The 27,603-nt window shown below is 40.3% G+C and overlaps 2 protein-coding genes across 7 annotated transcripts in view; both read left to right on the plus strand.

Annotated features, from left to right (window-relative positions):
- Nucleotides 1–27,603, plus strand: part of LOC112577670 (RNA-binding protein cabeza) — a 199,875-nt gene that overhangs the window by 93,273 nt on the left and 78,999 nt on the right. Inside the window, exon 3 of one of the 6 annotated variants that reach the window (XM_025282275.2) lies at nucleotides 469–671. The exons of 2 other annotated variants lie outside the window; for them this stretch is intronic. In XM_025282275.2, the coding sequence (XP_025138060.1) occupies nucleotides 469–532 (64 nt within the window). In that variant the 3' untranslated portion in view covers nucleotides 533–671. Of the gene's footprint in view, nucleotides 1–468; nucleotides 672–27,603 lie in introns of those variants that run through there. 3 more of the 6 variants (XR_006549985.1, XR_003108344.2, XR_006549986.1) reach the window with 3 other exon arrangements.
- Nucleotides 688–7,720, plus strand: NRIP1 (nuclear receptor interacting protein 1). Its single transcript, XM_025282257.3, has one exon. It carries the CDS (start codon nucleotides 823–825, stop codon nucleotides 4,291–4,293), a length of 3,471 nt encoding a protein of 1,156 aa, XP_025138042.2. The 5' UTR covers nucleotides 688–822; the 3' UTR covers nucleotides 4,294–7,720.

The raw sequence follows: 27,603 nt of genomic DNA on the forward strand, positions 1-27,603 counted from the left end.
CATTTGATGAGTCCACATCACAAGGATCTCTTTTCCTTTTTTCACACTTCTCTTGTTCCTTCCAAAGCTCCTAGTAATGAAAGGAAGCTCCTTCCAGCCCCTCATAGAGCTGTGGTGCTGTAGAAGAGACTTGCCATTCATACCACTGCAGAAAAGTGTTTATGAAAATTCAAAAACTTGGTGGGCTTTGTAAGACAGTTACAGAACATTAAAGTATTTTCTGTAACTGATTAGATCTTTTTAACAATATGGATTAATCCATAGGATTTCCAGTAGAGATTTCCAATTTAATAGGAATGATAATAAACTAATAAGGAAGCTCTGCAATGCATACATATGTATATTGTATATATGTGTGTATATATATATACACACACATAGACACTTACAAGTGCTGTATTTTTTGCCTATAGGCATCATACCATAATTCTAATTCATCTTCTTAACTATTTTCTATTTATTTTTTAGAACACTGATATTTGCATTTACTGGGGAACAGAAGATGAAGAAGGAAAAGCAGTATATTCACTGAGGATTTTGTCTGCTTGCCACCTCAGCTCTGTGTGTAGAGGAATTCTGCTGCTGTTTCTTGTTTGGGAGTTCCCAGCTCTGAGGTCAGTCTACGTCACAGCCTGCCTACCTTTTGTCTCATCATTGCCAGCCAGCAGTAATCCTGGTCAGAATGGAACCGCATATCTCTGTCTAATTACTGTGGAAGGTGATAAACCAACACTCACTTATGAAGTTAGATCTCACTCCCCTGCAGAAAACCATTCCTCAAAGTGAATAGAAACCAGGCCCTCGTGAACACTTCTGTTGAACATGACTCATGGAGAAGAGCTGGGCTCTGATGTGCACCAGGATTCTATTGTTCTAACTTACCTAGAAGGATTACTAATGCATCAGGCAGCAGAGGGGTCAGGTACTGCCGTCGACAAAGCGTCTGCCGGGCGTAATGAAGACGATCAGAACTTTAACATTTCTGGTAGCGCGTTTCCCACCTGTCAGCGTAATGGTCCAGTTCTCAGCACACACACATATCAGGGATCTGGCATGCTGCACCTCAAAAAAGCCAGACTCTTGCAGTCTTCTGAGGACTGGAACGCAGCGAAGCGGAAGAGGCTGTCTGATTCCATCGTAAATTTAAACGTAAAGAAGGAGGCTCTGCTGGCTGGCATGGCTGACAGTGCGCCTAAAGGCAAACAGGACAGCAAGGTACTGGCCTCTCTGCTTCAGTCGTTCAGCTCTAGGCTGCAGACTGTTGCCCTGTCACAACAAATTAGGCAGAGCCTCAAGGAGCAAGGATACGCCCTGAGTCATAATTCTTTAAAAGTGGAGAAAGATTTAAGGTGCTATGGGGTTGCATCAAGTCACTTAAAAACTCTGTTGAAGAAAAGCAAGGCTAAAGATCAAAAGCCTGATACCAACGTCCCTGATGTCACGAAAACCCTTATCAGAGACAGGTTCATAGAGTCACCTCATCACGTTGGGCAGAGCGGAACAAAGGTCATGAGCGAGCCCTTGTCATGTGCTGCAAGATTGCAGGCTGTCGCAAGCATGGTGGAGAAAAGGGCCAGTCCTGCCACTTCACCCAAACCCAGTGTTGCCTGTAGCCAACTAGCACTACTTCTCTCCAGCGAAGCCCATTTACAGCAGTATTCTCGAGAACATGCTTTAAAAACACAAAATGCAAATCAGGCAGCAAGCGAAAGACTTGCTGCCATGGCCAGATTACAAGAAAATGGCCAGAAGGACATGGGCAGTTTCCAGCTCTCAAAAGGCATATCAGGCCATCTTAATGGTCAGGCAAGAACATCATCAAACAAACTAATGGCTAGCAAAAGTACAGCATTTCAGAATCCAGTGGGTATTGTCCCTTCTTCCCCCAAAAATGCAGGCTATAAGAACTCCCTGGAAAGAAACAATATAAAACAGGCTGCTAATAACAGTTTGCTTTTACATCTTCTTAAAAGCCAGACCATACCTAAGCCGATGAACGGACACAGTCACAGTGAGAGAGGAAGCATTTTTGAGGAGAGCAGCACACCTACGACTATTGATGACTACTCAGATCCCAATCCTAGTTTCACCGATGAGAGCAGTGGCGATGAAAGTTCTTACTCCAACTGTGTTCCCATAGACTTGTCTTGCAAACACCGGATAGAAAAACCTGAACCCGACCAGCCTGTTTCTCTGGATAACTTAACTCAGTCCTTGCTAAACACTTGGGATCCAAAAGTCCCCGAAGTTGACGTCAAAGAAGATCAAGATACCTCAAAGAATTCTAAGCTAAATTCACACCAGAAAGTAACCCTTCTTCAGTTGCTGCTTGGCCATAAGAATGAAGAAAACATGGAAAGAAACGGCAGCCCTCAGGAAGCACACAGCGATGAGACAAAGTTCAGCACACAGAATTACACCCGGACGTCTGTAATAGAAAGCCCCAGCACCAACAGGACTACCCCCGTGAGCACTCCTCCATTGCTTGCATCCACCAAAGCCGACTCCCCCATCAACCTTTCCCAACACTCTCTGGTCATCAAATGGAATTCCCCACCATATGCCTGTGGTCCCCAGCCTGAAAAGCCAGCGAGTACCGCCTCGAACCACCTGATGGACCTTACAAAAAGCAAAGAATCGCAGGGGGAGAAAGCCATCCACAATGAAGGTGCACAAAACTCGGCCACGTTCAGTGCCAGTAAACTGTTACAAAATTTAGCGCAATGTGGAATGCAGTCTTCCGTGTCAGGGGAAGAGCAGAGACCCAGTAAACAGCTGCTGAGTGTAAACACAGATAAACCTCCAGGTATGATTGATAGACTGAATAGCCCTCTGCTTGCCAATAAAACAAGTGCAGTTGAAGAGAAGAAAGTGTTCGGCAGTCACACAGTAGGTCCTGAACCAGGACTTTCTGGGTCTGAAATAGAAAATCTGCTTGAAAGGCGCACCGTCCTCCAGTTACTGCTGGGAAATCCCAACAAAGGGAAGACTGAAAAGAAAGAGAAGATGCCCTTAAGAGATGAGAGCACTCAGGAACATACAGATAGAGCTTTAAGTGAACAAATACTGATGGTGAAAATAAAATCTGAGCCTTGTGATGACTTGCGTCTGCATGCCACGGGCACACACTTGAGCCATGAGGCTCCGGGCGCCCCCTTCCTAGGGATGGCCCCTCCCATGCAGAGAAGCGCACCTGCCTTACCAGCATCCGAGGACTTGAAACCAGAGCCTGGCTCACCTCAGGATTTTTCTTTCTCTAAGAATGGTCTGCTGAGTCGATTGCTGAGACAAAATCAAGACAGTCACCTGGCTGATGAGCTGGACAGCAGTCACAGAAATAGTGAACTGACACTTGTAGAATCGAAGAACCTTTGCATGGTCCCTAAGAAAAGGAAGCTTTACACCGAGCCGTTAGAAAACCCCTTTAAAAAGATGAAAAATAACACAGTCGATGCTGCAAACAGTCACAGTGCTCCAGAGGTGCTGTATGGGTCCTTGCTTAACCAGCAAGAGCTGAAACTTAGCAGAAGTGATCTTGAGTTTAAGCATCCTGCCAGTCACGGTTCGGCCAGCGAAAGTGAACCCAGGAATTGGACCAGAGAGAGCAAAAGCTTCAACGTCCTGAAACAGCTGCTTCTCTCAGAAAACTGTGTGAGAGATTTGTCTCAGCACAGGAGTAACTCTGTGGCTGACAGTAAAAAGAAAGGACACAGAAACAGTATGACCAACAGCAAGCCTGAATTCAGCATTGCTTCTCTAAACGGACTAATGTGTGGTGCCACTCAGCCCGGCGGTTGCATGGTCAGCAGGACATTTCCATACCCAGGTATCGGAAAGGCCCCCCGGAGTCCTCCTTTCCCTGAGCACTTGGGCTGCGCAGGGTCTAGACCAGAAGCTGGGCTTGTGAATGGATGTTCCATGCCCAGTGAGAAGGGACCCATTAAGTGGGTTATCACAGATGTGGACAAGAATGAGTATGAGAAAGACTCTCCGAGACTGACCAAAACTAACCCAATACTCTATTACATGCTCCAGAAAGGAGGCACTTCTGTTACCAGTCGAGAAACACAGGACAGGGACATTTGGAGGGAGCCTTCATCTGCTGAAAGTATCTCACAGGTTACAATCAAAGAAGAGTTACTTCCTGCTGCAGAAACTAAAGCTTCTTTCTTTAATTTAAGGAGCACTTATAATAGCCATATGGGAAATAATGCTTCTCTCCCACAGAGTGCAAACGGAGAAGTTTATGGACTTCTGGGAAACATGCTAACAATAAAAAAGGAATCAGAATAAAATGGACCTGCCATCCAACTTTGGATCTTTTTAAAACTAATGAACTTGGGATCTGTATAAATAAGCGCATGATTTGAGAAAAGCATGGTATAATTGAAACTTTTTCATTTTGAAAAGTATTGGTTAATGGTGATGTTTAAATATGCAGACTACTTTTTGCTTCATGTTAAATGTCAGGAGGAAGCTGCTGAACTAGCAATTGGTTGTTTGACACCTTCTGTATGCATCAGACAACTGTGAGTAGCCCATGAATGATAATTCTTTTTTTAATCACAGATAATAGGCATAAATTAAAATATAAATCTCCATCCAGCAGATTAATGCATTGCTGCCTTTATTAGGGTACTTGATTTTGCTTTTCAGAAGCAACCTACATAACACGTTTTTTAAAGTCCACATTATTAAATAATAACTCTTTAAAGAGTAATTATTGAATTAAAAAATCTAGTGCTGTTTCATTTCTCATTCAATTCCAAAACAAATTAGAAAAATATATGCTTACATTTTTCACTTTTGCTAAAAAGAAAATTATTTTTGACTCTTGAAAGGGGTTTTGTGATTCCTCAATGTGTCTTCCCTTCCCCGATCCTTTTCAATATTCTGTATTTCTTTAAACCTTGTACTACTTGGTAAAAATTGATTACAATTGGTGGAAGTTTGATAGATCTTAAAAAAAGGCAGATTTCCATTTTTGTACTTTAACTACTTTACTAAATTAATATTCCTCCTTTTACAGAATTAGGAAAGTTAACATTTATCTTCAGATGGTTTCCTAAATAACTGAAATAAGTCGTTTTTAACAAGCAAAATGGCTTTTCTTTGGACAGTTTTCACCATGTCTTATAAAAGCCACTTCTCACCATTTCTGTGGTACCTGTGAGTCTGACGACCAGGGTTTCTTAAAGCTGGACTCAGACCACCTGCGTTAGCACCATCCAGAGCACTTGATTTAAAATGCAGATTCCCAGGCAGCAGCTCCGACCTACCGAACAAGAATTCTCTACTGAGTGGACCTGGGAGTCTTCCTTCTGCATCTTAATACACTCCCTAGGTGTTTCTTCTGCACACTGAAATTTGGATTTTGAAAATTGAAACCACTGCTTATGACTTTTATCAGAAAACAGGATTGTAAACAAACTATTTGATGCCTATATTTTCCCCAATAGAGTCACACGTCAACTCAAAATTTGCAATATTGTACTTCATATTATTACTGTTATGTCTTTGGAAATCGAGTTCCGAATACTTTTTATGACAAAAAAAAAAAAAAAATTGGGTGGAGGGGACAACTTTCATATCTGGCTCAACATCTCAGGAAAAATATGTGATTACTTGTGTGTTCTAATGAGTAACATCTACTTAATTAGCCTTAGGGATGGAATAACAGGGCCACTTACCAAACTCAGGTGATTCCAGGATGGTTTGGCAACTCCTCCTGAATACATCCTTAACTTCTGTGAAAACCATTGTCCTAAGAACAGTGCTGACAAAGATGAAAATATATATTTCACACCCAAGAAAGGCACTAAACTCAGATTGCTTAAACAAAAAAGTAAAGGGCACATACACACGGCAGAGTTGTACACAGTCACTCCATCAGATCTGTTATTTTAAAATAGTGATTAAAAGTAAACATTGATGTTTTCTTAGAAGAACTTAATTTATTATTGAACCACATGGGGTTTCTGTCTGGAAACACGTCCATGTTTTTCAGTTCATTTTTTACCATCCACAGTTCATTCACCAGTTAGATTTGGTTTTAATTGTGAACCCAGGTAGCAACTGACCTACCAAAAAACTGTTATATAATCAATTATTAATTAGAAGGAAATCTATTTGAAATTGTTCTACTTGAAGTTGTTTCTAAGATTTTTATATTAAAAATGGGTGTTATTTCCTAATATGATCTAAAACCCTAAATGATTATTTTTTCTCAGAATGATTTGTAAATAGTTACTGAATATATTAAAAAATAATAGGAGTGAATATTATGCTATGTCATGAAAATTCCACTGGCCAGTGAAGATGTTCGTCTGCATCTCATCTTTATTCTGTGACAGTCTTACTGTCTACACTATATAAGCTTTTAAACAAGTCATTTTTTTTTCCTGCCGTTATGAAAGTTCTAGAGCCTTAGAAGTATGCTAGAAAAATTACCAGTGTTCCCCCTTGGTTAGGGGAAAATGGGCTTTTACAAGGGAGTGAAATTTAGGTCAGGAAAAAGAAGATCAAGGGCCAACACTGTATTTTTTTGTTGTTGTTGTTCCTTTGGTTGGTTGGTTGTTTTTTGGTGGTGGATATTGTCAGCAAAGAAATGAAGATATGTCGTATATAGATAAACCTGACCATGAAGAAGGCTGTTCTGATTACTAGAGCGTGTCCCCAATTTGAGTTTAGTATGATCTTAAAGAAGAGTGCTGAGAAAGGGCATACATCCCTAAATGCACTTCGTTTATGCATATGTAGATGCAAGGATGCACATACACACATTTTCAAGGACTATTTTAGATATCTAGACAATTTCTTCCTAACAAAGTCACTTGTGAAAGGGTACTACAGCTCTCATTGACATCAGTAAGGTAGCATTACCTGTTTGCTCTCTGCTGCATCTTACAGAAGAGTAAACTGGTGAGAGTATATATTTTATATATATATATATAAAATATGTATATATATATATTGACTTGTTACATGAAGATGTTAAAATTGGTTTTTAAAGGTGATGTAAATAGTGATTTCCTTAATGAAAAAATACATATTTTGTATTGTTCTAATACAACAGAAAAGCCTTTTAATCTCTTTGGTTTCTGTATATTCCATGTACAAGTGTAAATATAATCGGACAGGTTTAAAAATTGTGCATGTATGTATACAGTTGCAAGTCTGGACAAATGTATAGAATAAGCCTTTTATTTAAGTTGTGATTACCTGCTGCATGAAAAGTGCATGGGGGACCCTGTGCATCTGTGCATTTGGTAAAATGTCTTAACAAGTCAGATCAGATGTTCATCCCAACATAACAGTATTCCATTTCTGGACACGACTTCTGTGGTTTGAGCTTTGTGGAAGAATGCTTTGAATCCAAGGGTCTTAAAACTTTTTAAATCAAGTCAACCACTTTTCAAAATAAAGAGTTCACACAACTACTTTCATGAATTTTTTAATCCCATTGGAAACATATACCAGGAGTGTTCCAGTATACTGGAATACAGGCACACTACCATTCATGGTATGAATTCTGGGGTTTACACAACCAATTTTGATGCAATCTGCTCAGTAATATAATTTGTCATTTTTATTGGAAATTTAATTTCTTCATGTGATGTCATGAAATTGTACATACTGCAGTGTGAATTTTTTTGTTTTGTTTTTTAATCTTTTAGTGTTTACTTCCTGCAGTGACTTTGAATAAATGAAGGAAAAAATTCATTGTCTCTGGTTTGAAATGATTGTTACTTTTTGGGCTCTCTCTGATTTTCAGATTTTTCATAAACATAAAAAGTCTCTGGTCATGAGAATAGCAAGTCTTCAAGAATGCTTTGCCGTTCTTGGAAAAATAAAGAAAAAAAAAAAAAAGAAGATGGTCTTAGAGTTAATGTATCTAGAGACAGGGCAATGGAAGCATAGCTCAGAAAGACCATCAGCTTACAGCCTGGCCTATGCACCCTTTGTTCTGTTTCTTGTTGTGTAACTGGATGGTCATCATGGATTTTTAAAGTGGGAAAAACTTTGTACAGTGTTCAAAAATAAAGTTGATTTGATACCAACTTCTTGTAAGATAAGATGTTACTAGGTTTTTATCCAAGTTTCAATGGGCATTAAATTTTTTTTAAATAAAAGTCTTCAAACATTTTGCAAAAATGAATATGTGTATGTACACATGTATATATCAAATAACTATATGCTGTTAATATATGTATATAGGTAATGAGTTGAGAGTGATAAGCAATGTATGGCATAGTAAGTAATAGACATCAGTTTATTTAGAAAAAGGGGAAAAACCTCTATACTTGTGAATGGATGACCTTGGGGGAGGGAAGTTACTTTTACAAATACATTAATAATAATTTTCCCAGAGATGAATCTGTATTTTCTGACACTAAAATAGGCCTATTAAAATTTCAAATTAAAATCTGAAAATTTTGCAGCTCCTCCCTAACAAGTTTATAAACATTGTCTAAAATAATATCCAAGTAATGGAAATACATAAAACCTGTCTACATAATTAAAATGTTGAAAAGTTATGCCCTGCTGTCTGTACAGACACAGTCATCAGAACCAGAGATGCATAGCCATGTTTTGTTTATTGATTTAAACAGTGAAAAGGCATAATAAGTACATCATGTAATAAAAACCACCCCAGTTAGTAATTCTTCTTGACTATAAATTAGTGCCAATGACTTTTAATAATCTAATCAAATTATGATCACCCACACTATGCCAAGTTCTATTTCAAGCTTCTTAATGTAGAACTCTCCTTTACAAAGAAATAATTTTGAAAAAGTTATTTTTTTTTTCCCTACCACTGCTGTCACCAAATGACCCATTTGGTAACAGAAAATAGGTTTTAAATGTTAAGCATGCCATTTTTCGTTTATTCCATCAAGCTTAAGAAGTATCTGACACTAGCACCTTTTAATGCTTGGTGGAGGAAATCTGTTGACCTCATTTAGCATTAATTCACTACTAGATTTCTCAAATTGGTTGGCATAATAATGTTTACAGCATACTAAAAATTCCATCTCCATAGGTAAGTTCGAGACCCCTGCTCTAAAAAACCAGAGTTAATGTACTCTTTAGTTGGTACCAGAATAATTGGAAATAAAATTCAAATCCCATCAACTAGTCCTGGAGAAGTGCTGATGCCCTTATTTGAGCGTCTAAAAGTAAATACATAAGCCTTTTGAACAATAGTCAAATTTTAAAATAGTATACTGTAGTCAGAAGAGGGTTTCTCAGGCATTCTAAACAGCTTTTTATGTTCTTATTGACAAAGACCTAGAGAACCTTCTGTTTTCCAGTCTTTGTTTTTACTAAACTTCATGAGATAAGTGCTTTGAACTTTAAGAAAAATTTATGATCCTTTTAGGCTATCCATTTTGCTCTTTTTGCTGATGTGCATTCACCTCTGAGGTCACATCTGGAAAAGGAAGTGGCCTAATATTGCTTGGGTTTCATGGCCTGTAGTTTTTGAACACCAGTGGGGCCCAGGAGTAGACCTTCAATGTCGGTATGTTGTCTGAGATTGTGTTTTTCCCTAGCTAGCTGATACGAAACGGTCATTTAAGGATAAAACAGGGAGATGTTGTTAGGTCACTAAGTCATGCCCAACTCTTTGTGACTCCATGGACTACATGCCCACATGGGCTACAGCCCACCAGGCTCCTTTGTCCATGGGATTTTCTAGGCAAGAATACTGGAATGGGTTGCCATTTTCTACTTCAGGGGATCTTCCAGACCCAGGGATCAAACCTACATCTCTTATGTCTCCTGCAGTGCAGGCAGATTCTTTACCACTGTGCCGTGAGGGGGAGCCTCAGAACAGTGAGATGACTTTTCTTGTAATTAGAAAACTGCAGATTTCTGCCAGGACTAGCAAGGTTGTCTCTGGCTGTCATTGGAGCCAATCTTCCCACAACCTGCAAATCCTTCCAAGACTCATGACACCCAATTGGATGTGCCCTCGAGCCTTGCTGCATCTTGTTGGGTGCCCCTGGACTTCTGACCCTGCCTGTATGTTCACAGTTTCAACTCATTCTTCCACAATTAAGCACCTCTCTGTCCATCACCACCAATCATTACAGTGTTCAAACCTTCTCAATAAGAATTCAATTTCCTGAGCACATCTGCCTAATTTGCATCAGCACCTTAAACCATTTGACATTCTCTGCCTAAAATACCTCCTCTCTTTGCCCTCTTCTCCCCATCCTTAGTCTTGTAAACTTGTATTTATCTTTAAAACCTACCTTTTCAAAGAACCCTTCGTGATTCCACCAGGCGATGTGTTCTTCAGACCGCTTGTCTAAAGGCAAGAAGTGTGAAGTGTGTTCAAATCCTAATATAAAGCAGTTACTCGGTAAATGTATGCTCAGTCAATTAATCAATGAAAAGTGATTTCTCCTCACACAAAAAATGTAAAGCTGCCTCCCCTGCCCTGGACTGGGAAAAAGAGTAGTTACAACAAGGTAGTTTGTTGTTCAGTTGCTAAGGCATGTCTGACTCTGCAGCCCCGTAGACTGCAGCATGCCAGGCTCCTCTATCCTCCACTATCTTCCTGAGTTTGTTCAGATTCATGTCGTCAAGTCAGTGATGCCATCCAACCACCTCATCCTCGGCCACCTCTTCTTTTGCCTTCAGTCTTTCCCAACATCGTGGTCTTTTCCAATGAGTTCGCTCTTTGCGTCGGGTTTGTGTTTCCCTGAAGCAATGACCAGTCTTCTAGGCCACCTCTAGCCCTAAGGCTCATGATCTCCATAAGCCAAGCCAAGCATTCTGTCTAATCTGGATTCTATCAGCTGACAGAAGAGCTGGTTTTTGAGAATGGGAAGGCAACTTAGGCAATTTTACCAATGTAGGTATAATTACCTGTTGTAAGATATCTTCTTACAAAGAGCAGTAAGCTTCTTAGAATTTTTACCTTTAGCAGAAGCTGCCAAACCTTCCAAACATCACACTGACATAGACCTGAGGCAAGAATCCATGGCCTTTCCTGCCAATCATGAATATGTTCATGTTGCAGAGGACTAAACTCTCCCTAAGTGGAGAAGGAAGTGGCAACCCACTCCAGTATTCTTGCCTGGAGAATCCCATGGACAGAGGAGCCTGGTGGGCTACAGTCCATGAGATCTCAAAGAGTTGGACATGACTGAGCAGCTAACGCATGCACACAAACTCTCCTGAACCTCAAGAATCAAAACCAGGCAGAGCATGCTCTCTTGATGAGTATGGTACAACTCACTCCTTGATAAGATCCTCATCAGGGTAGGATCTGATTTAGCATTAGGCTGTTTCAGATCCTCAAGGAAATCTGGGTCTCTGTGGGTGTAGAAATGCAAGCGACTGGTGCCACATGTGAACTATGCCACTGGCACACATGTTCACATTCATCAGAGGGCTAACAGCGGCAATGTACCTAGAAGACCACATTACCAGGCTCTAAGAGTATTGGAAAAGTAATACAAATACTCAATGATTCAGCAGGTGCTTAATGAAGGTATGCTGTGTCGCTGTGACAAGAGGTCCCTCTCTTTCATATGGGTGGAAGAGGGCTGAGAGATAATTTCCCTTTATTCTGATAACAAAATGGATCTAATAAGCTTTTTTTAACTCGCGTTTTATTTGTCCAGAAAAATCACACTTAGCGTTTCCAACCCCCAGGTGAAAGAATAAAGTCTTAGATGAAATTACTCATTATATGTCCAAATGGCAGTGGAAAAACCAAATATAGAGCATATTTAGGATAAAGAGATTAGCTTTCAGTGGAGATGAAATAGTTCCCTTTCCCTAGCCAAGTAGGACTGATGACTCATGATTTCTATTTGATAAAAGGCCATGGGGGAAAAAAACAAAGGGGACATTTTTAAGTGAATGTTTTTGTAATTAGAGAAATTGTGGGGAAAGCTAGATGTATTTAGAAGGGGGGCAGATGTTTGAAGCACAGTGTCCCTAATTTTGCTAAGAAAGAGGGGACCCTCCCTAAACTGTTCTCTACTATGAACTCCTATCTAGCTTAAGCAAATCAAGAAAGCTTCTAATGTGAACTATATTAATTGAGTGAGTGAGTGACGTCGCTCAGTCGTGTCCAACTCTTTGCGACCCCGTGGACTGTAGCCTACCACGGTCCTCTGTCCATGGGATTTTCCAGGCAAGAGTACTGGAGTGGGTTGCCATTTCCTTCTCCAGAGGATCTTCCAAACCCAGGGATTGAACCCGGGCCTTCCGCATTGTAAGCAGACGCTTTACCATCTGAGCTACCAGGGAAGTCCTATTAATAGAATATAATCATACTTTTACTCTCATCAAAGGTGAGTTTCTTGTGAGTCTGGATATTTAAAATCAGGTGTGTGTGTGTGTGTGTGTGTTTTCTGTCTCTTCATCCTTGGGTAAGGTTGTAGACTTATGGAACTGGGATATCAGACCAGGAAATATAGAGTGATAAGAGGCTTATGAACATTTCCCCTAAAACCAAACCAAACAGCCAACCTAACACCATCAAAACATACTTATTTACCCAACTGGCCTTAATGAGCAAAACAGTGAGGGTGAGGTGATCATGCTAAAGTTGAATTCTAGGACTTCCTTTTGTTCCAAATTATAGTAATGTGAGAAAGTTTCCCAGAAGCCAATAATTGGCTTTGAATAGTCAAAGTGCAACTTTCTAAAATAACAGTGACATTGATGCAACTACATGACTGGGACAATACGGTACTTAGGAATTGTTTCTGATCATCACCAAGTGAAGTCTTACCGAAACAGGTATAAAAGCCAGAGCACAAACACATCATCTGACTTACCTGATTTCCTTCCTCCATTCCTTCCCTTTCCTCTTTCCTCTCTCTCCCTCTTGTTCTTTTTCTTTTCTAAATATGGAATAGATTTATGGAGAAGCAATTCATGTACTGCACAATTTACCCATTTAAAGCGTACAATTCAATGATTTCTAGTATATTCATAGAGTCCCTGCTGCTGCTGCTAAGTCATTTCAGTCGTGTCCGACTCTGTGCGACCCCATAGACGGCAGCCCACCAGGCTCCTCTGTCCCTGGGATTCTCCAGGCAAGAACACTGGAGCGGGTTGCCATTTCCTTCTCCAATGCATGAAAGTGAAAAGTGAAAGTGAAGTCGCTCAGTCGTGTCCGACTCTTAGCGACCCCGTGGACTGCAGCCTTCCAGGCTCCTCCACCCATGGGATTTTCCAGGCAAGAGTACTGGAGTGGGGTGCCATTGCCTTCTCCGCATAGAGTCGCTAGATAGCTAATTTTGTTTCTGTCTGTAGATTTATCTGTTCTGGACATTTCATATAAATAGAATCATACAATATGTGATCTTTCATGAATGGCTTTATTCACTTCAGCTTAATGTTTTCAAGGTTTATCCATGTTGTAGCATGTATCAGTACCTTCCTCTCTATTATTGCTGAATAATTTCCCACTGTATGTCTATGCCAGAGTTTATCTGTTGATGGATGTTTGGGTTGTTTTCATTTTTAGATGTTATGAATAATTGTGCTATGAACTTTATTATTGTACTCATCAAAAACAGGGTAGACAGCCAATGAATATTTGGTTTGGCTAATGCCATACATGCAATATGAGGGTATGAAGCCAATGGAATGTAAATGTGGAGGTTCATTTCTGGACTTTCAGTTCTCTTCCATTGATTTATATGATTATCCTATGCCAACTAGACTTCCCTGGTGGCTCAGACAATAAAGAATCTACAGTACCACACAGTCTTGATCACTATAGCTTTGTAGACATTTTTGAAATCAGGGAATGTGAGTCTTCTAAATTTGTTTTTCAAGATTGTTTTAGATATTGTTGATTTCTTAAATTTATGTGACTTTTAGGATAAGGCTATGAATTTCTGCAAAAATGATAGTCAGAATTTTGATAGGGATTGTATTGAATTTGTATAGATCAAATAGGGAGTATTGCCATTTTAACAAAATGAAATCTTCCAATCTGTGAGCATAATGTGTCTTTCCACCTATTTAGATCTCCTTTGACATCTTCCGACACAGTCACCCTGGGACGACGTTGGTGTTAGCAGGGTCCTCTTTGGAAGACTCTTTCCCTGATCTATCTGTTAAGTTGTCTGCCTCTTCTGGTGATATAGCCAGCTATTAGGCTCTACTATCTTCTGATTACTCTTTTTTTTTTTTTTTTTACAATGCCCTGTGCATAAATATCTCCATTGTCTGACCCAATTTCATTGAGCCCTTTAGCAAGAGTATTTTTTGAGGCAGGTCATTGAGATTTGTTCTGTTCCCCAGAGGACTCTTCATAGTTGTCTCTGATTCTCTCTAGTAAACTAGTTGACCTGTGGTTTAGCTCATTGTTCTCATGGAACTATCAACCTTCTCTCAACTGCCTAACACCAAGATCTTTGTTGTTTTCAAGAATATTTCAGGCTTTAAGTTTCTCACACTCTGTTGTAAGTGAGGAGGGAGCTTCAGAACTCTCTGTTCTTATGGTCTGCTGCATCCCCTGGTTAAAATTTCCCCAAGCCACTGTTTCATTGCTTAGGCAGAGACAGTGGCCTGTTTCTCTCAAGAGTAACATCCCTGTTTTTATGAGCTGAGTGCTGGGTGGGGATGATAGCTTTGGGTCTTCTCAGTTGACTACTTGCAGTGGGGAACCTCTACCCTATGAATGAGCTGGGCCTGAGGCAATCAAAGATCCATATTCTTCCCTGCCACACTTAGAATTGATTGTCTGCCCCTAGAGAAGAATCTCAGTAGAGGAAGAAATTCCTTGACTTTCATTGGCACTCACCTTGAAGGCATTGTGGACAAAAAATATCATCTGCTGTATCAGTAAACAAAGGATGTTACAGCCACCAAGCCAGCAGCCACCGCAGCCAACTGTGCACCCTGAAGGGATTCAGGATGGAGAAAAACAGGATACTGGCCCTAGATAGCCAAGGTGCTTATCAATGGAATGATTTCAAGGAGTCCCGATTCTCGCATCTTCCCATATATAGAAAAGTGCTAAATTTACTCAGCTGACTCTACAGAAGTGTCTGTTTCTATTTAACTAGCTAATCTTTTGATGGTTTGACTTCCTGGGGCTTTTATTTGTTTGTTTTGTTTTACAGAAACTCCTATATATCCTGGCTCCTCCCTTACCTCTTCAGAGCAGTCCCTCAGTGCCTCCTGGGCTTAAGGCCTCTTGTCTGCTGAATAAAACAGAACTTTCAATGTTTAGTTTGTGTATTTTTTTTTCAGTCAACAGTAGCTTCTGTTTTATAGAACTTTGCCAAGAATGAGAAATGCTGGTGACCTGGCCCTTCCAGAGAGATAATGACACCCTTAACAGAGCAGGAGAGGGGCATGCTCATTTTCTTGAACACATCCAGCTTGAAGGGACCTTCCATCACAGTAAGCTGGAGGGGAGGCGGTCACAAAGAGTCAGACACGACAGCAGGCAGCACTTTCACAAGCTGCAGGAGTGGGGAAGGAGTAGGCCATGGCTCAGATGTTGTTAGCAACATATAATAGATTTTCTTACATAATGTTTCTTCATTTGCTGTGTTCCTTTAGGAAAATTTTCAGAGTGTTTTTTAAAATTAATTTTACCAGTTATGCTGTTTTGCTGGAGAAGGGGTTTGCAGAGCTCCTCATGGTGCCATTCCCAAAGTAAATCCCTCCTCCTTATCTTTCCGATCAACAAATAAATGCACTCAAAGCCACCTGCCTTCGGGGTAACCTACTTAGCAACTTTGTGCTGCAGCATTTTTTCCTAACCATAGGATGACAGATTTCTGGCCCTGAGGACTAAACCACATGCTATTTTGAAAGACTATTTTCTTCTTTCTTATTAAACATAGTTTACCTAAATCTATTTTCTTTCTCCAAGAATTTTGTTTAATTTCTTTTCACATCCTACCCAGGATAATATACTGATTCATAACTCTTCTTGCATGCAATGCTCCACAATCAAACCCAACAGACCAACCTCAGTGCAACAACCTGTCACCACTTTTATATTCGGCTTGTAGTACTTTGAGTGGCTTTTTGGTATTTAATTCAGGAAAATTATTCTTTTTTCCTTATGCTTCTTTTAAAATTAAATTTTTGAGCAGTTTCAGGTTTATATGAAAATTGAGCAGGAAGAACAGAGCTCCCCCACATACCTCCACACTGCTGCCCACTCTGTGTCCCTTCTTACTGTCTTATATTCATGTGGTACATTTGTTACAATTGATGAACCAATACTGATACATTATTTTAACTAGTCTTTTGTTTATAGCAGGGTTCATTCTTTGTTTTATACACTCTATGGGTTTTGATGAATGTATAATAACATGTACCCACATGAAGAGTATCATAATATTGGGTTGGCAAAAAGGTTCGGTCGGGTTTTTCCATAACATCTTACAGCAGCACCTATTTTATGAAAATCCTTTAGTTATTTATGATCAACTTGTAGAACAAGGAGGTGGTGGTTTAGTTGCTAAGTCATGTCTGACGCTTGTGATCCCATGGCCTGTAGCCTGCTAGGCTCCTCTGTCCATGGGATTCTCCAGGCAAGAATACTGGAGTGCTTTGCCATTTCATTCTCCGGGGGATCTTCCCAGCACAGGGATTGAACCTGGGTTGTACTGCAGGCAGATTTTTTACCAACTGAGCTACCAGGGAAGCCCCTTAGAACTAGGTACTCACTCTTTTATTTGTCCAACCTCAGAAGCTTCTCCTCTTCCTTACAGAAACTGATGTCCTAGGAAAGTCATCCTGCTTCCATATTTCTCATCTATCTAGTCTCAGCATCACCATGTAAAGATCAAGACACAACCAGCCCCTACCTATGCTATTTGAGCCTATAGGCAACAGAATCCAAAGTCACCCCTGTACTCCTGCTTGATGTTTCCCACTGCATGAGAATTCTCCCAAGTCCCCATCCCAGACTTGTGCATTTCCCATTCTTTCTTTCCATGAACATTTTCAGGAACTTCTCAAGAGTTTCTAATTTTCTACATCTTCCCAACACTTATCTCTAGAGCAAAAGAGATGGCATAAAGAGGGGAGAAGGATTCATCTTTATGTCACTGTGGGAATGAGGGGCAAGAAGAAAGGAGAGATTTTGCCCTAGAAGGTTGTAAGTATAATTGCAGTTTCCAGCCCACTTTAAAGGAGAAGTCATGCAAACTAGGGTACAATGGAAAGGAAGACTATGGAATCAAAAGACTGGAATCTGAAGTTCAAATCCACTATAAATCAGCATGAATTTGTCTTAGCTTCAGATTTTGGGCCTGAAAATTTGTTCACTACCTCTTGACCACTAGATTATTGCTTGAATCACATGATGTGTTATGTATGAAAATATTGTATAAACTGTTCTTTCCCTATTCTCATTTCTAAAAAGGATATTGATGGTTTCATTAATAATAATTATATTTATTCATTAAAATTTAGGGAAATTCAGAAAATTACATGAAAGAAAAAACAAAAATCACCTATAATTCTACCACCAAGACATAAATACTGTCAGTTATCCCTATTAATATGAATAGGTATTACGACTTACTTCTGATCTACTAGTAATCATGTATTTGTATTTAACATTGTCAGGACCATGCTCTGTATATAGCTTATGTCCTTGTGTGGCAGACTGTGTTTTCAAAAAGTGGCTACCACATATCTTCTGGTGCCAAAACCTTGCCTCTACATCAACACACTGAGTCTTATTTTTCCTCCGTGTTTAATTGGCAGGGGCTTGCAACTGCCTTGATCAATAGAATGTGATGAAAAGATGTTGCATGGCTTCTAGGGCTAGGTCATAAAAGATGAGAGAGCTTCTGCCTGGCTCTCATGTTTAGGACCTTGGCCCTTGGAAACCTGGAGGTGTTCTGACCAATGGCATCAATTGCTGGATGTGTAAGTGACCTGGAGTAGGAAATGGCAACCCACCAGTATTCTTGCCTAGAAAACTATGGACAGAGGAATCCAGTGCGCTATAGTCCATGGGCCCATGAGGTTGCAAAGAGTACGACACACTGAGTGACTGAGCAAGCACACAAGTCAGCCTTCAGATGATTGCAGCCTTTGAGCTGCTATAACTGATGCCAAATGGAGTAGAGAAAAGATGTCTCCAGGGAGCCCTGCCCAAATTACAGATTCACACGCAAAATATATATTGTCATGATTTACTTCACTTAAATTTCATAGGTACATTTTCCCATGTCTAACAATTTTTACATCAACTTAATATGGCTAAATGACATTCCATTCTGTCGATATTCTATAATTTATTAAAACCCTTTTATATTGTTGCTTTGGAGAAGGGCATGGCAACCCACTCCAGTATTCTTGCCTGGAGAATCCCATGGAAAGAGGGGTCAACCAGGGATTGAACCTGTGTCCCCTGCAGTGGAAGCACAGTGCTCTAACCTCTGGACTGCCAAGGGATTCTCTTCTCACTGACTTCTGAATCAGTGAGGATAAGATATCTTTACTTTTTTGGAGACTGATTCTTGCTGTGACAGGGTGTTCTCATCTTTAATTTCCCCTGAATGGCTTGTACCCAAGGAGAAATTTGTTTTTAGTAAGGTGATGCATTCACCACCTATGGTAGGCTGAATGTGGGCCCCATGTGGATGTCCATATCTTAATCCCCGGAACCTCTGAACATTTCCTAGTATGATAAAATAGTATTTGAAGGTATAATTCAGTTGAGGCTTTTGACATGGGAAGATATTGTGATTATCCAGATAGATAGGAAATGCAATCACAAGAGTTCATACATGTGAGAAGCCAAGGGGTTATTTGACGTAGACAGAACGGGAGGCAATGTGACCATGAAGGCAAAAACTGGGGTGATGCAGCCATAAGCCAAGGCATGCCAGTAGCCACCAGGAGCTGGAAGGAGCAAGAGACAGTAGCCTCTGAAGGGACGGTAGGTCTGCTAACACCTCAGTCCTGGCGCAATGAAACTGACTTTGGACTTCTGGTCTCCAGCACAGTAAGAGAATAAATTACTGTTGCTTTAAGTCACCTAGTAGATACACCATTTGTCTGCTGCATAGGAAATAAATGAAACATCATACAAAGGTGTTCATTTTAATGCTCCAAATGCTCTTCCTCAAATATCTTCCTAGGGTACGAACAGTAAACAGACATAAAATACATTAGAGATCTTCGGAGTTTTTGTTTTAGTTTTTACCTGTGTGGGGAAATTTAAGTATGAAGCATCCCCTGTCCTGTGGAGAGTAAGAAAGCAAAGATTCTCACACTTGAGCTATTTCTATCTCAAGTTAGACACACACATACACACAAACACCCAGAGCAGAGTCCAGATTCCTGAACTTCCTCAGAGTCCACCTTAAGGTACACACTTTGAAATGCGTCAGAATTCAGAGCACATCAACGTGAAAGTGCAGTTTGAATCCTCTCCCTTTGGAGATATAATTGCAGTGCTGGAACGGAAAATAACAAGGAGTCACAGATAATAGGGCCCCAAAGATCTCAAAGAAATAGGTTAATCTCACTGTGGATCCTAGCATGTCATAAAACATCAGCGTACACTAGCTTCTCTTTCCCTTCCTTGGTTAAAAATGTCCCTTTATTGTCAAGGTCTAAAAAAAGGCAAGACATAACGAATGAATCTGCAGTGATGTTTGAAAAATAGGCCTTGACACATTTGGAACATACCCACTGTTAAAAATCTGCTGGCTGAGAGAAGCTGATTAGAACCCCTGATGACCCGTGGGGAGTCCCGTCCAGGTGCCTCTTACCTGCTGCTTATCAGCCCTGCCTGGGGCAGCACGGAGCTGAGAATCCATCCAGTTGCCTCTCATCTCCATGTAAATACCAGATCAGAAGGCACAACTGCTGTTGACACAAACATGAAGAGAAGGTCAGGCTGGCTAGAAAATATGACTCGGCCTCTTTTTCTCTTCCTAAGCATTGGACTTTAGTTGGGCATCTCCAGTGATGAAAAGGATGACATCCTTTTCTTAAAATGCCTCAACTTGGGTAATTTTTGTGTAACTCTTCATCTGGAATCAGGAAAGATCCCCTCTACAAACTCTCCCCTGAAACTCAGAACCAAGAGACACTTAAAATGACCACCTCTGTTCATACACAGATTTAAAATGGAAAGGATAAGTATCTTTTGATACTGATTTCTAACATAATTCCACAGTGGTAAGAGAATCGACACAATGATTTCAATCTCTTCAGATCATGAAATTTTTGCACCTTCTTTTATGTCCCTGGATATGTTCCAGTGTCTCCTGGTTTATAGTCTATGGGAACTTGAATAGAATTTGTACTCTGCTGTGGGGTGAAAATTGTATAAATCTTCAGTCAGTTCAGTTGCTCAGTTGTGTCTGACTGACTCTTTGCGACCCCATGAATCGCAGCACGCCAGGCCTTCCTGTCCATCACCAACTCCCAGGGTTGACTCAGACTCACATCCATCGAGTCAGTGATGCCATCCAGTCATCTCATCCTCTGTCGTCCCCTTCTCCTCTTGCCCCCAATCCCTCCCAGCATCAGAGTCTTTTCCAATGAGTCAACTCTTCGCATGAGGTGGCCAAAGTACTGGAGTTTCAGCTTTAGCATCATTCCTTCCAAAGAAATCTCCTTCTGGTTGGATCTCCTTGCAGTCCAAGGGACTCTCAAGAGTCTTCTCCAACACCACAGTTCAAAAGCATCAATTCTTCGGCGCTCAGCCTTCTTCACAGTCCAACTCTCACATCCATACATGACCACAGGAAAAACCATGTTGAATTGGTTCTGATTGTTTTTCAAGTCTACTATATCCTTGTACTTTTCTGTCTATTCATTCTATTAATTTTTGAGAGCTTGATATTGAAAGTTAAACTTAAAAAATCATAATTTATCTACTTAAAAATAATTGTAATATATAGTGGAGCTATAAAGATAAAAAATAAATAAAATTGAAAGGACAATTCTAATGTTCACCATTGACAAGATTCTGCATTCCATTCCCACATGGTAGACTTTAAATATATTTACCATTCACACTTTCCTCCTGAAGGTAAGGGAAAAAACTTGCCAGATTTCATTTAGCATGTCATATGTTTTATACTACAATGTATTCTGAAATAAATCATCAATGTATTTATAAATATAAAGCATAGGAAAAGTTTTCTAGGCATGAAATAAGTAAAAATGGAGCTATGGACACTGTAAGCTGTAGACAAAGCAGCCATGATCCATGAAGTAGAGAGAGAAATTCTCATGAGGGGAAAAATGATTCATACATATATTCATTCATTTAACAAAATGATTGTTAGTTCTCATACTATGACAGCATTGTGTAAGATCTTAGAAATTCAGTAAGACAGATTTATATCTGCTTTTAAGGAATTTGAAGTCTAATTACTAAAGACTGGTAGGAGAGACAGACTTGGTGCTGTGATAGGGTTCAGCAGGAAAGCATCTAACCCAAACTTGAGGGGCAGCCAGGTTTTACAGAGGAAATTATATTTTCTTTGGCATTTAGAGGCTGGAACTAGCATATGCAGTAATTCGGAGGTAGAAGAGAATTTCAAGCATTAAAATAACTGAAATTGAATCAGAGTGGCTGAGACATGAGGCTCTGAAGGTAAAAAGAGGCCTCTTCATATGCATCTTGTAAGACACAAAGTGTATTAAATGATGTTTGGCTGTTTAGTGATGTAGTCTGATTTACACTTTAGGGAAAGGTCTCTGGCTACAATGCACGAGACAGCTGTTTGAAGCAGTTGTGGCAAGAGGTGCTGCTACTGCTGCTGCTAAGTCACTTCAGTCGCGTCCGACTCTGTGCAACCCCATAGACGGCAGCCCACCAGGCTCCCCCGTCCCTGGGATTCTCCAGGCAAGAACACTGGAGTGGGTTGCCATTTCCTTCTCCAATGCATGAAAGTGAAAAGTGAAGTCGCTCAGTCGTGTCTGACTCTTAGCGACCCCATGGACTGCAGCCTACTAGGCTCCTCCATCCATGGGATTTTCCAGGCGAGAGTACTGGAGTGGGGTGCCAAGATGGTAGCATAGGGAATGGTAATGATGGTGAGGGAAGAGACAAGTGGATGATACAAGAGATATTTATGAGATAGAATGTTGGCCTTGCTAATTTAGTAGGCATGGATGAAAAAGGAGAAAGGTAAATTAAGGTTTTCTAGACTTTACCAAATGATTGGTGAAGTTAACAAAATTGTTTCAGACAAATTAATTGGAGATGTCTGAGTTATGTTGCCTGGTGACTCAGATGGTAAAGAATCTGCCTGCAGCGCAAGAGATCTGGGTTAAATCCCTGGATTGGGAAGAGTTAGAAAGATCCCTTGGAGAAGGAAATGGCTACCCACTCCAGTATTCTGGCCTGGAGAATTCTAGGGACAGAGTAGCCTGGCGGGCTGCAGTTCATGAGGTGGCAAAGAGTTGGACAGGACTGAGTGACTTTCACTTCACCTCAAGCTATGTTCAAAGGAAGATATTCAGTCCAGAGTTGGATAAACTAGCTATTTCAGGAGAGAGATTTTATAGATTCAGAGGCTGGTTAGCATGCAGTTGATAGCTAAAGCCTTTGAAGTCAAAAAGATTGCCCAGGGAACCTTGTATGTTTATGAAGAGATGACCTCCTGGAGCAAAACTCTGAGAACTATGTTATTTTAAGAAATGAGGAGAAGCAAATCCTGCAAAGGAGACTGGACAATGGGAGAAAAACTGGGAGATTGTGTATTATGGAAACCAAAAGAAAAGACTATTTACAGAAATATAGGGTGATCATAAGTGTTGAATGTTGCCTTGATCAGTAATGAGTGCATTTAATACCCAGGGTGGAGTCTCTCTTCTATATGCTGAAATTATTTTTAGTCATCATCATGTAAGAATCAATAATTATCTTCATTTTCTTGATCTGTTCTGTAATTTTAAAAACAGCACCATTTAAAAAAAAGTGAACTTGTCTTAAAGATACTATGCAAACTCAGTCAACTATTTCATGTATGATTTAAAATTTGTACTTACCAAGAAAGTAAATAATATGTCAGAGTATATAATGTGCTTTGCCATTTTCAATTTTAAACACGAATAACAACTCTTAACATGTAGAACATAAAGATGACAGAATTAACTCAATTTCTATTTGTCATTGCAATCTCTGTGCTATTATCATTTATTTTGAATCTACAAATTCAAAACATGGGAATACATGTACTATAGGGTTGGAGACACAATGAACATCACTCTTGAGTCTACATGTGTCTGGGGTGAGTGGTTTAATTGTGGATACTGAAATTCACATTCAGATAGAATATGATACTTGGTAAAGATAAGTAAGAAAAATGTGTTTATTTTAATTGTGCCTACAAATATACATAAAACATGCTATAACAGCCATATATGATAATATATATATTATTAAAATGTGAGCATAGATCTTGGATCAATAAAAGAGCTTTGAGGAGGAGTGTTTCTTTATTCTTTTTTTAAAAACTAAACAATTTTTTCAATGTAAATTGAAGTATAGTTGATTCACAATGTTGTGTTTTAGGTATGCAAAGCTATACATGTATACACATATGGGTTTCCCTGGTGGCTCAGACAGTAAAGAATCTGCCTGTAATGAGGGAAACCCAGGTTCAGTCCCTGGGTCAGGAAGATACCCTGATGAAGGAAATGGCTAACCATGCCAATATTCTTGCCTGAAGAACCCCATGGACAGAGGAACCTGGCAGGCTACAGAACGTAGGGTTGCAAAGAGTTGGACACTACTAAAGTGAATTAGCACACAAACTTGTTAGTTCTTATTATTGCTTCTAAACTGTTTACAGAAAATGTACCTACTTATTGCCTGTACTCAATCAGCTTTCATTTTCCAGCCTTTGGTACACTACTGAAGACAATGAGTCAAGTGAGGCCTAAGAGTGACCCATGTATTCAGCCATAAGAAGGTCCTTAGCAACTTTGACAACTGTACTTTCAGAGGAGTGGTGAGGGTGAGGCCATATCACATTGGTTTGAGAAACCAGTAGGTAGAAAAGCAGTTTGGACAGTGACCTGTCTTTATAGTCTCGTTTCCTTGAATTCCCTGGTGGTCTTTATCTCTTCCCTATCCTCCTTGCCCTTACACATCTCTCTTTCCAAACATATTGATCTTTTCCACTCTTCCCTGAACACACCAAGACCATCCGTGCTTATTTGCCTTTATACCTACCATTCCTTCTGCTTGCATGCCCTTTCTTCCTGATTAATTCTTATCTCCACCTACATCCAAGCCCCTCCTCCACCACCACCACCACCACCACTTCTCAAAGCCAGTGATCTAATATTAGAAGCCTCCTCAATTCTCCTAGGCAAAGCGTCAGTTAATCTAGTCTGCCCCAACTTCTCCATTTCCATACCTGGAAGGGCATGTATTACCTGGTCCTTACTTGCCTTTCACATCCCCATCAGTTTGCATCATGCTTGCTCATTTTATGCAAAAAAGTCAGTTGGGTAGCTAATTGGGAGAAGAAAGAGTAAGAAATCAAGCCAGTGAATAAAGAAATAAGTGAACACAACAGAAGGAAACCTGAGATCTTTAGTTCTCTAATAAGATGATGACTGAGTGGCTGGGAAGAACGTGATGATGAGACACAGCCACTGGTGATGATGCTCTTTGGCAGATGATTAACTCATTCTGAAATTATCATAATACCATAAATAAAACCTGTCAATATGCAGTCCTAACTCAGACCTTTCAGCTCTGGATTCCTCCCCCTACCCCTCACTAGGATTTCTCAGGCTATTCTGCTGTGGTTCTCCAGCATTATAACCAAGAGGGACATTTCAATTCTGTAGGAGAAAGGAAGCAAGGCCAGATTTCTGCAAGAACAGTTTTGTCAGCTCAATCTAGGAAATCAGTTGAGCAAAGCAGGAGTTATTGTTGCTTTAATCTGTTCTACTTGCCCGGGAAAGGCTCTGTTGAACTTTCGAAATGAATGATTCAGACGCATCTAAGTGTTTACATTTGTTTGGGAAAGATGGAGATTTCAAGATGTAATTTGATATGTACTTTCCCCCATTACTTCAGCCTCCCTTTTCCTGTTCTTTGTTACATGTTCAGTGACATGAAACCAGGTGGCACTTGACACTCTGAATAGCTCTAAGCCTGCCATTGTCAGTTCCAAAGTCAATCATTTGCCTGAGGTCAAGGAGGAAAACGGGCTGGTGACTTCATTTCCTAGTCCTTCAGACTTCAGGTTTTCCTCCTGAAAGGCCAAATATCAAATTGCCAAATATCAAAATGAATCCGCCACAGGTATACATGTGTTCCCCATCCTGAACCCTCCTCCCTCCTCCCTCCCCATACCATCCCTCTGGGTCGTCCCAGTGCACTAGCCCCAAGCATCCAGTATCGTGCATTGAACCTGGACTGACAACTCGTTTCATACATGATATTTTACATGTTTCAATGCCATTTACCTACACTGGTTTCTTAGTACATTTTGTTGCTGTTGTGAAGTTTAAAATGGGGCATTTATAGGTCTTGAGCACAAATAATGAACTTGGAAAGACTTGCTGATGATGAAACTGCTTGAGGCTGGTGTCCTGGATGTGAAATTGGGCTCTTTATCCAGAGTATTTGTTCTCAGCCTTGTGCCAACGGAGCTCCCTACCTACTTATGCTGATTCACTGTCTCCAAAAGGAGCCCGTTTCGATATTTGCAGTACACTTCTCCTCAGTGAGTTCAACTGAATGAACAGTTGAATAAATAGTAAAAGAATCAATTTCTGTAAAAGAACAGTAACGTTCAATATCTTTTTAAGTGTGGAAACCTGTATGCCTTTTTTAGAAAATTCTAACAATGTGCAGCTAGTGAATGAATGAATGTCTTTTTGATAATTGAGTATTTTTCTAGGATACAAAGCTCTGGATGTAACAGCTGTCCTGTCAGTAGTCAAACCTGTTTTCAATTCTATAAACACTGACCTTTTCTTATCCAATTTTCTCCCAGAATTTGTTGATACATGTCTCTGCTTTCTCCTTTCAGTTCAGTTCAGTTCAGTTCAGTCGTTCAGTCATGTCCGACTCTTTGCAACCCCATGAATCGCAGCATGCCAGGCCTCCCTGTGCATCACCAACTCCCAGAGTTCACCCAAACTCATGTGCATCGAGTCGGTGATGCCATCCAGCCATCTCATACTCTGTTGTCCCCTTCTCCTCCTGCCCACAATCCCTCCCAGCATCAGTCTCTTTTCCAATGAGTCAACTTTTCCCATGAGGTGGCCAAAGTATTGGAGGTTCAGTTTTAGCATCAGTCTGTCCAATGAACACCCAGGACTGATCTCCTTCAGAATGGACTGGTTGGATCTCCTTGCAGCCCAAGGGACTCTCAAGAGTCTTCTCCAACACCACAGTTCAAAAGCATCAATTCTTCGGCACTCAGCTTTCTTCACAGTTCAACTCTCACATCCATACATAATTACTGGAAAAACCATAGCCTTGACTAGAAGGACCTTTGTTGGCAAAGTAATGTCTCTGCTTTTGAATGTGCTATCTAGGTTGGTCATAAATTTCCTTCCAAGGAGTAAGCGTCTTTTAATTTCATGGCTGTAGTCAGCATCTGCAGTGATTTTGGAGCCCAGAAAAATAAAATCTGACATTGTTTCCACTGTTTCCCCATCTACTTCCCATGAAGTGATGGGACCAGATGCCATGATCTTTGTTTTCTGAATGTTGAGCTTTAAGCCAACCTTTTCACTCTCCTCTTTCACTTTCATCAAGAGGCTTTTGAGTTCCTCTTCACTTTCTGCCATAAGGGTGGTGTCATCTGCATATCTGAGGTGATTGATATTTCTCCCTGCAATCTGGATTCCAGCTTGTGTTTCCTCCAGTCCAGCGTTTCTCATGATGTACTCTGCATATAAGTTAAATAAGCAAGGTGACAATATACAGCCTTGACGTACTCCTTTTCCTATTTGGAGCCAGTCTGGTGTTCCATGTCCAGTTCTAACTGTTGCTTCCTGACCTGCATACAAATTTCTCAAGAGGCAGATCAGGTGGTCTGGGATTCCCATCTCTTTCAGAATTTTTCACAGTTTCTGGTGATCCACATAGTCAAAGGCTTTGACATAGTCGGTAAAGCAGAAATAGATGCTTTTCTGGAACTCTCTTGCTTTTTCCATGATCCAGCAGATGTTGGCAATTTGATCTCTGGTTCCTCTGCCTTTTCTAAAACCAGCTTGAATGTCAGGAAGTTCACGGTTCACATATTGCTGAAGCCTGGCTTGGAGAATTTTGAGCATTACTTTACTAGCGTGTGAGATGAATGCAATTGTGTGGTAGTTTGAGCATTCTTTGGCATTGCCTTTCTTGGGATTGGAATGAAAACTGACCTTTTCCAGTCCTGTGGCCACTGTTGAGTTTTCCAAATTTGCTGGCCTATTGAGTGCAGCACTTTCACAGCATCATCTTTCAGGATTTGGAATAGCTCAACTGGAATTCCATCACCTCCACTAGCTTTGTTCGTAGTGATGCTTTCTAAGGCCCACTTGACTTCACATTCCAGGATGTCTGGCTCTAGGTCAGTGATCACACCATTGTGATTATCTGTGTCATGAAGATCTTTTTTGTACAGTTTTTCTGTGTATTCTTGCCAC

The sequence above is a fragment of the Bubalus bubalis genome, chromosome 1 (genome assembly GCF_019923935.1).
Source record: "Bubalus bubalis isolate 160015118507 breed Murrah chromosome 1, NDDB_SH_1, whole genome shotgun sequence".
Classification (NCBI taxonomy): Eukaryota; Metazoa; Chordata; class Mammalia; order Artiodactyla; family Bovidae; genus Bubalus; species Bubalus bubalis.

What these genes read in the sequence shown, in the direction of transcription:
- NRIP1 (XM_025282257.3), top strand. Translation starts at nt 823, where the DNA reads ATGACTCATGGAGAAGAGCTGGGCTCTGATGTGCACCAGGATTCTATT.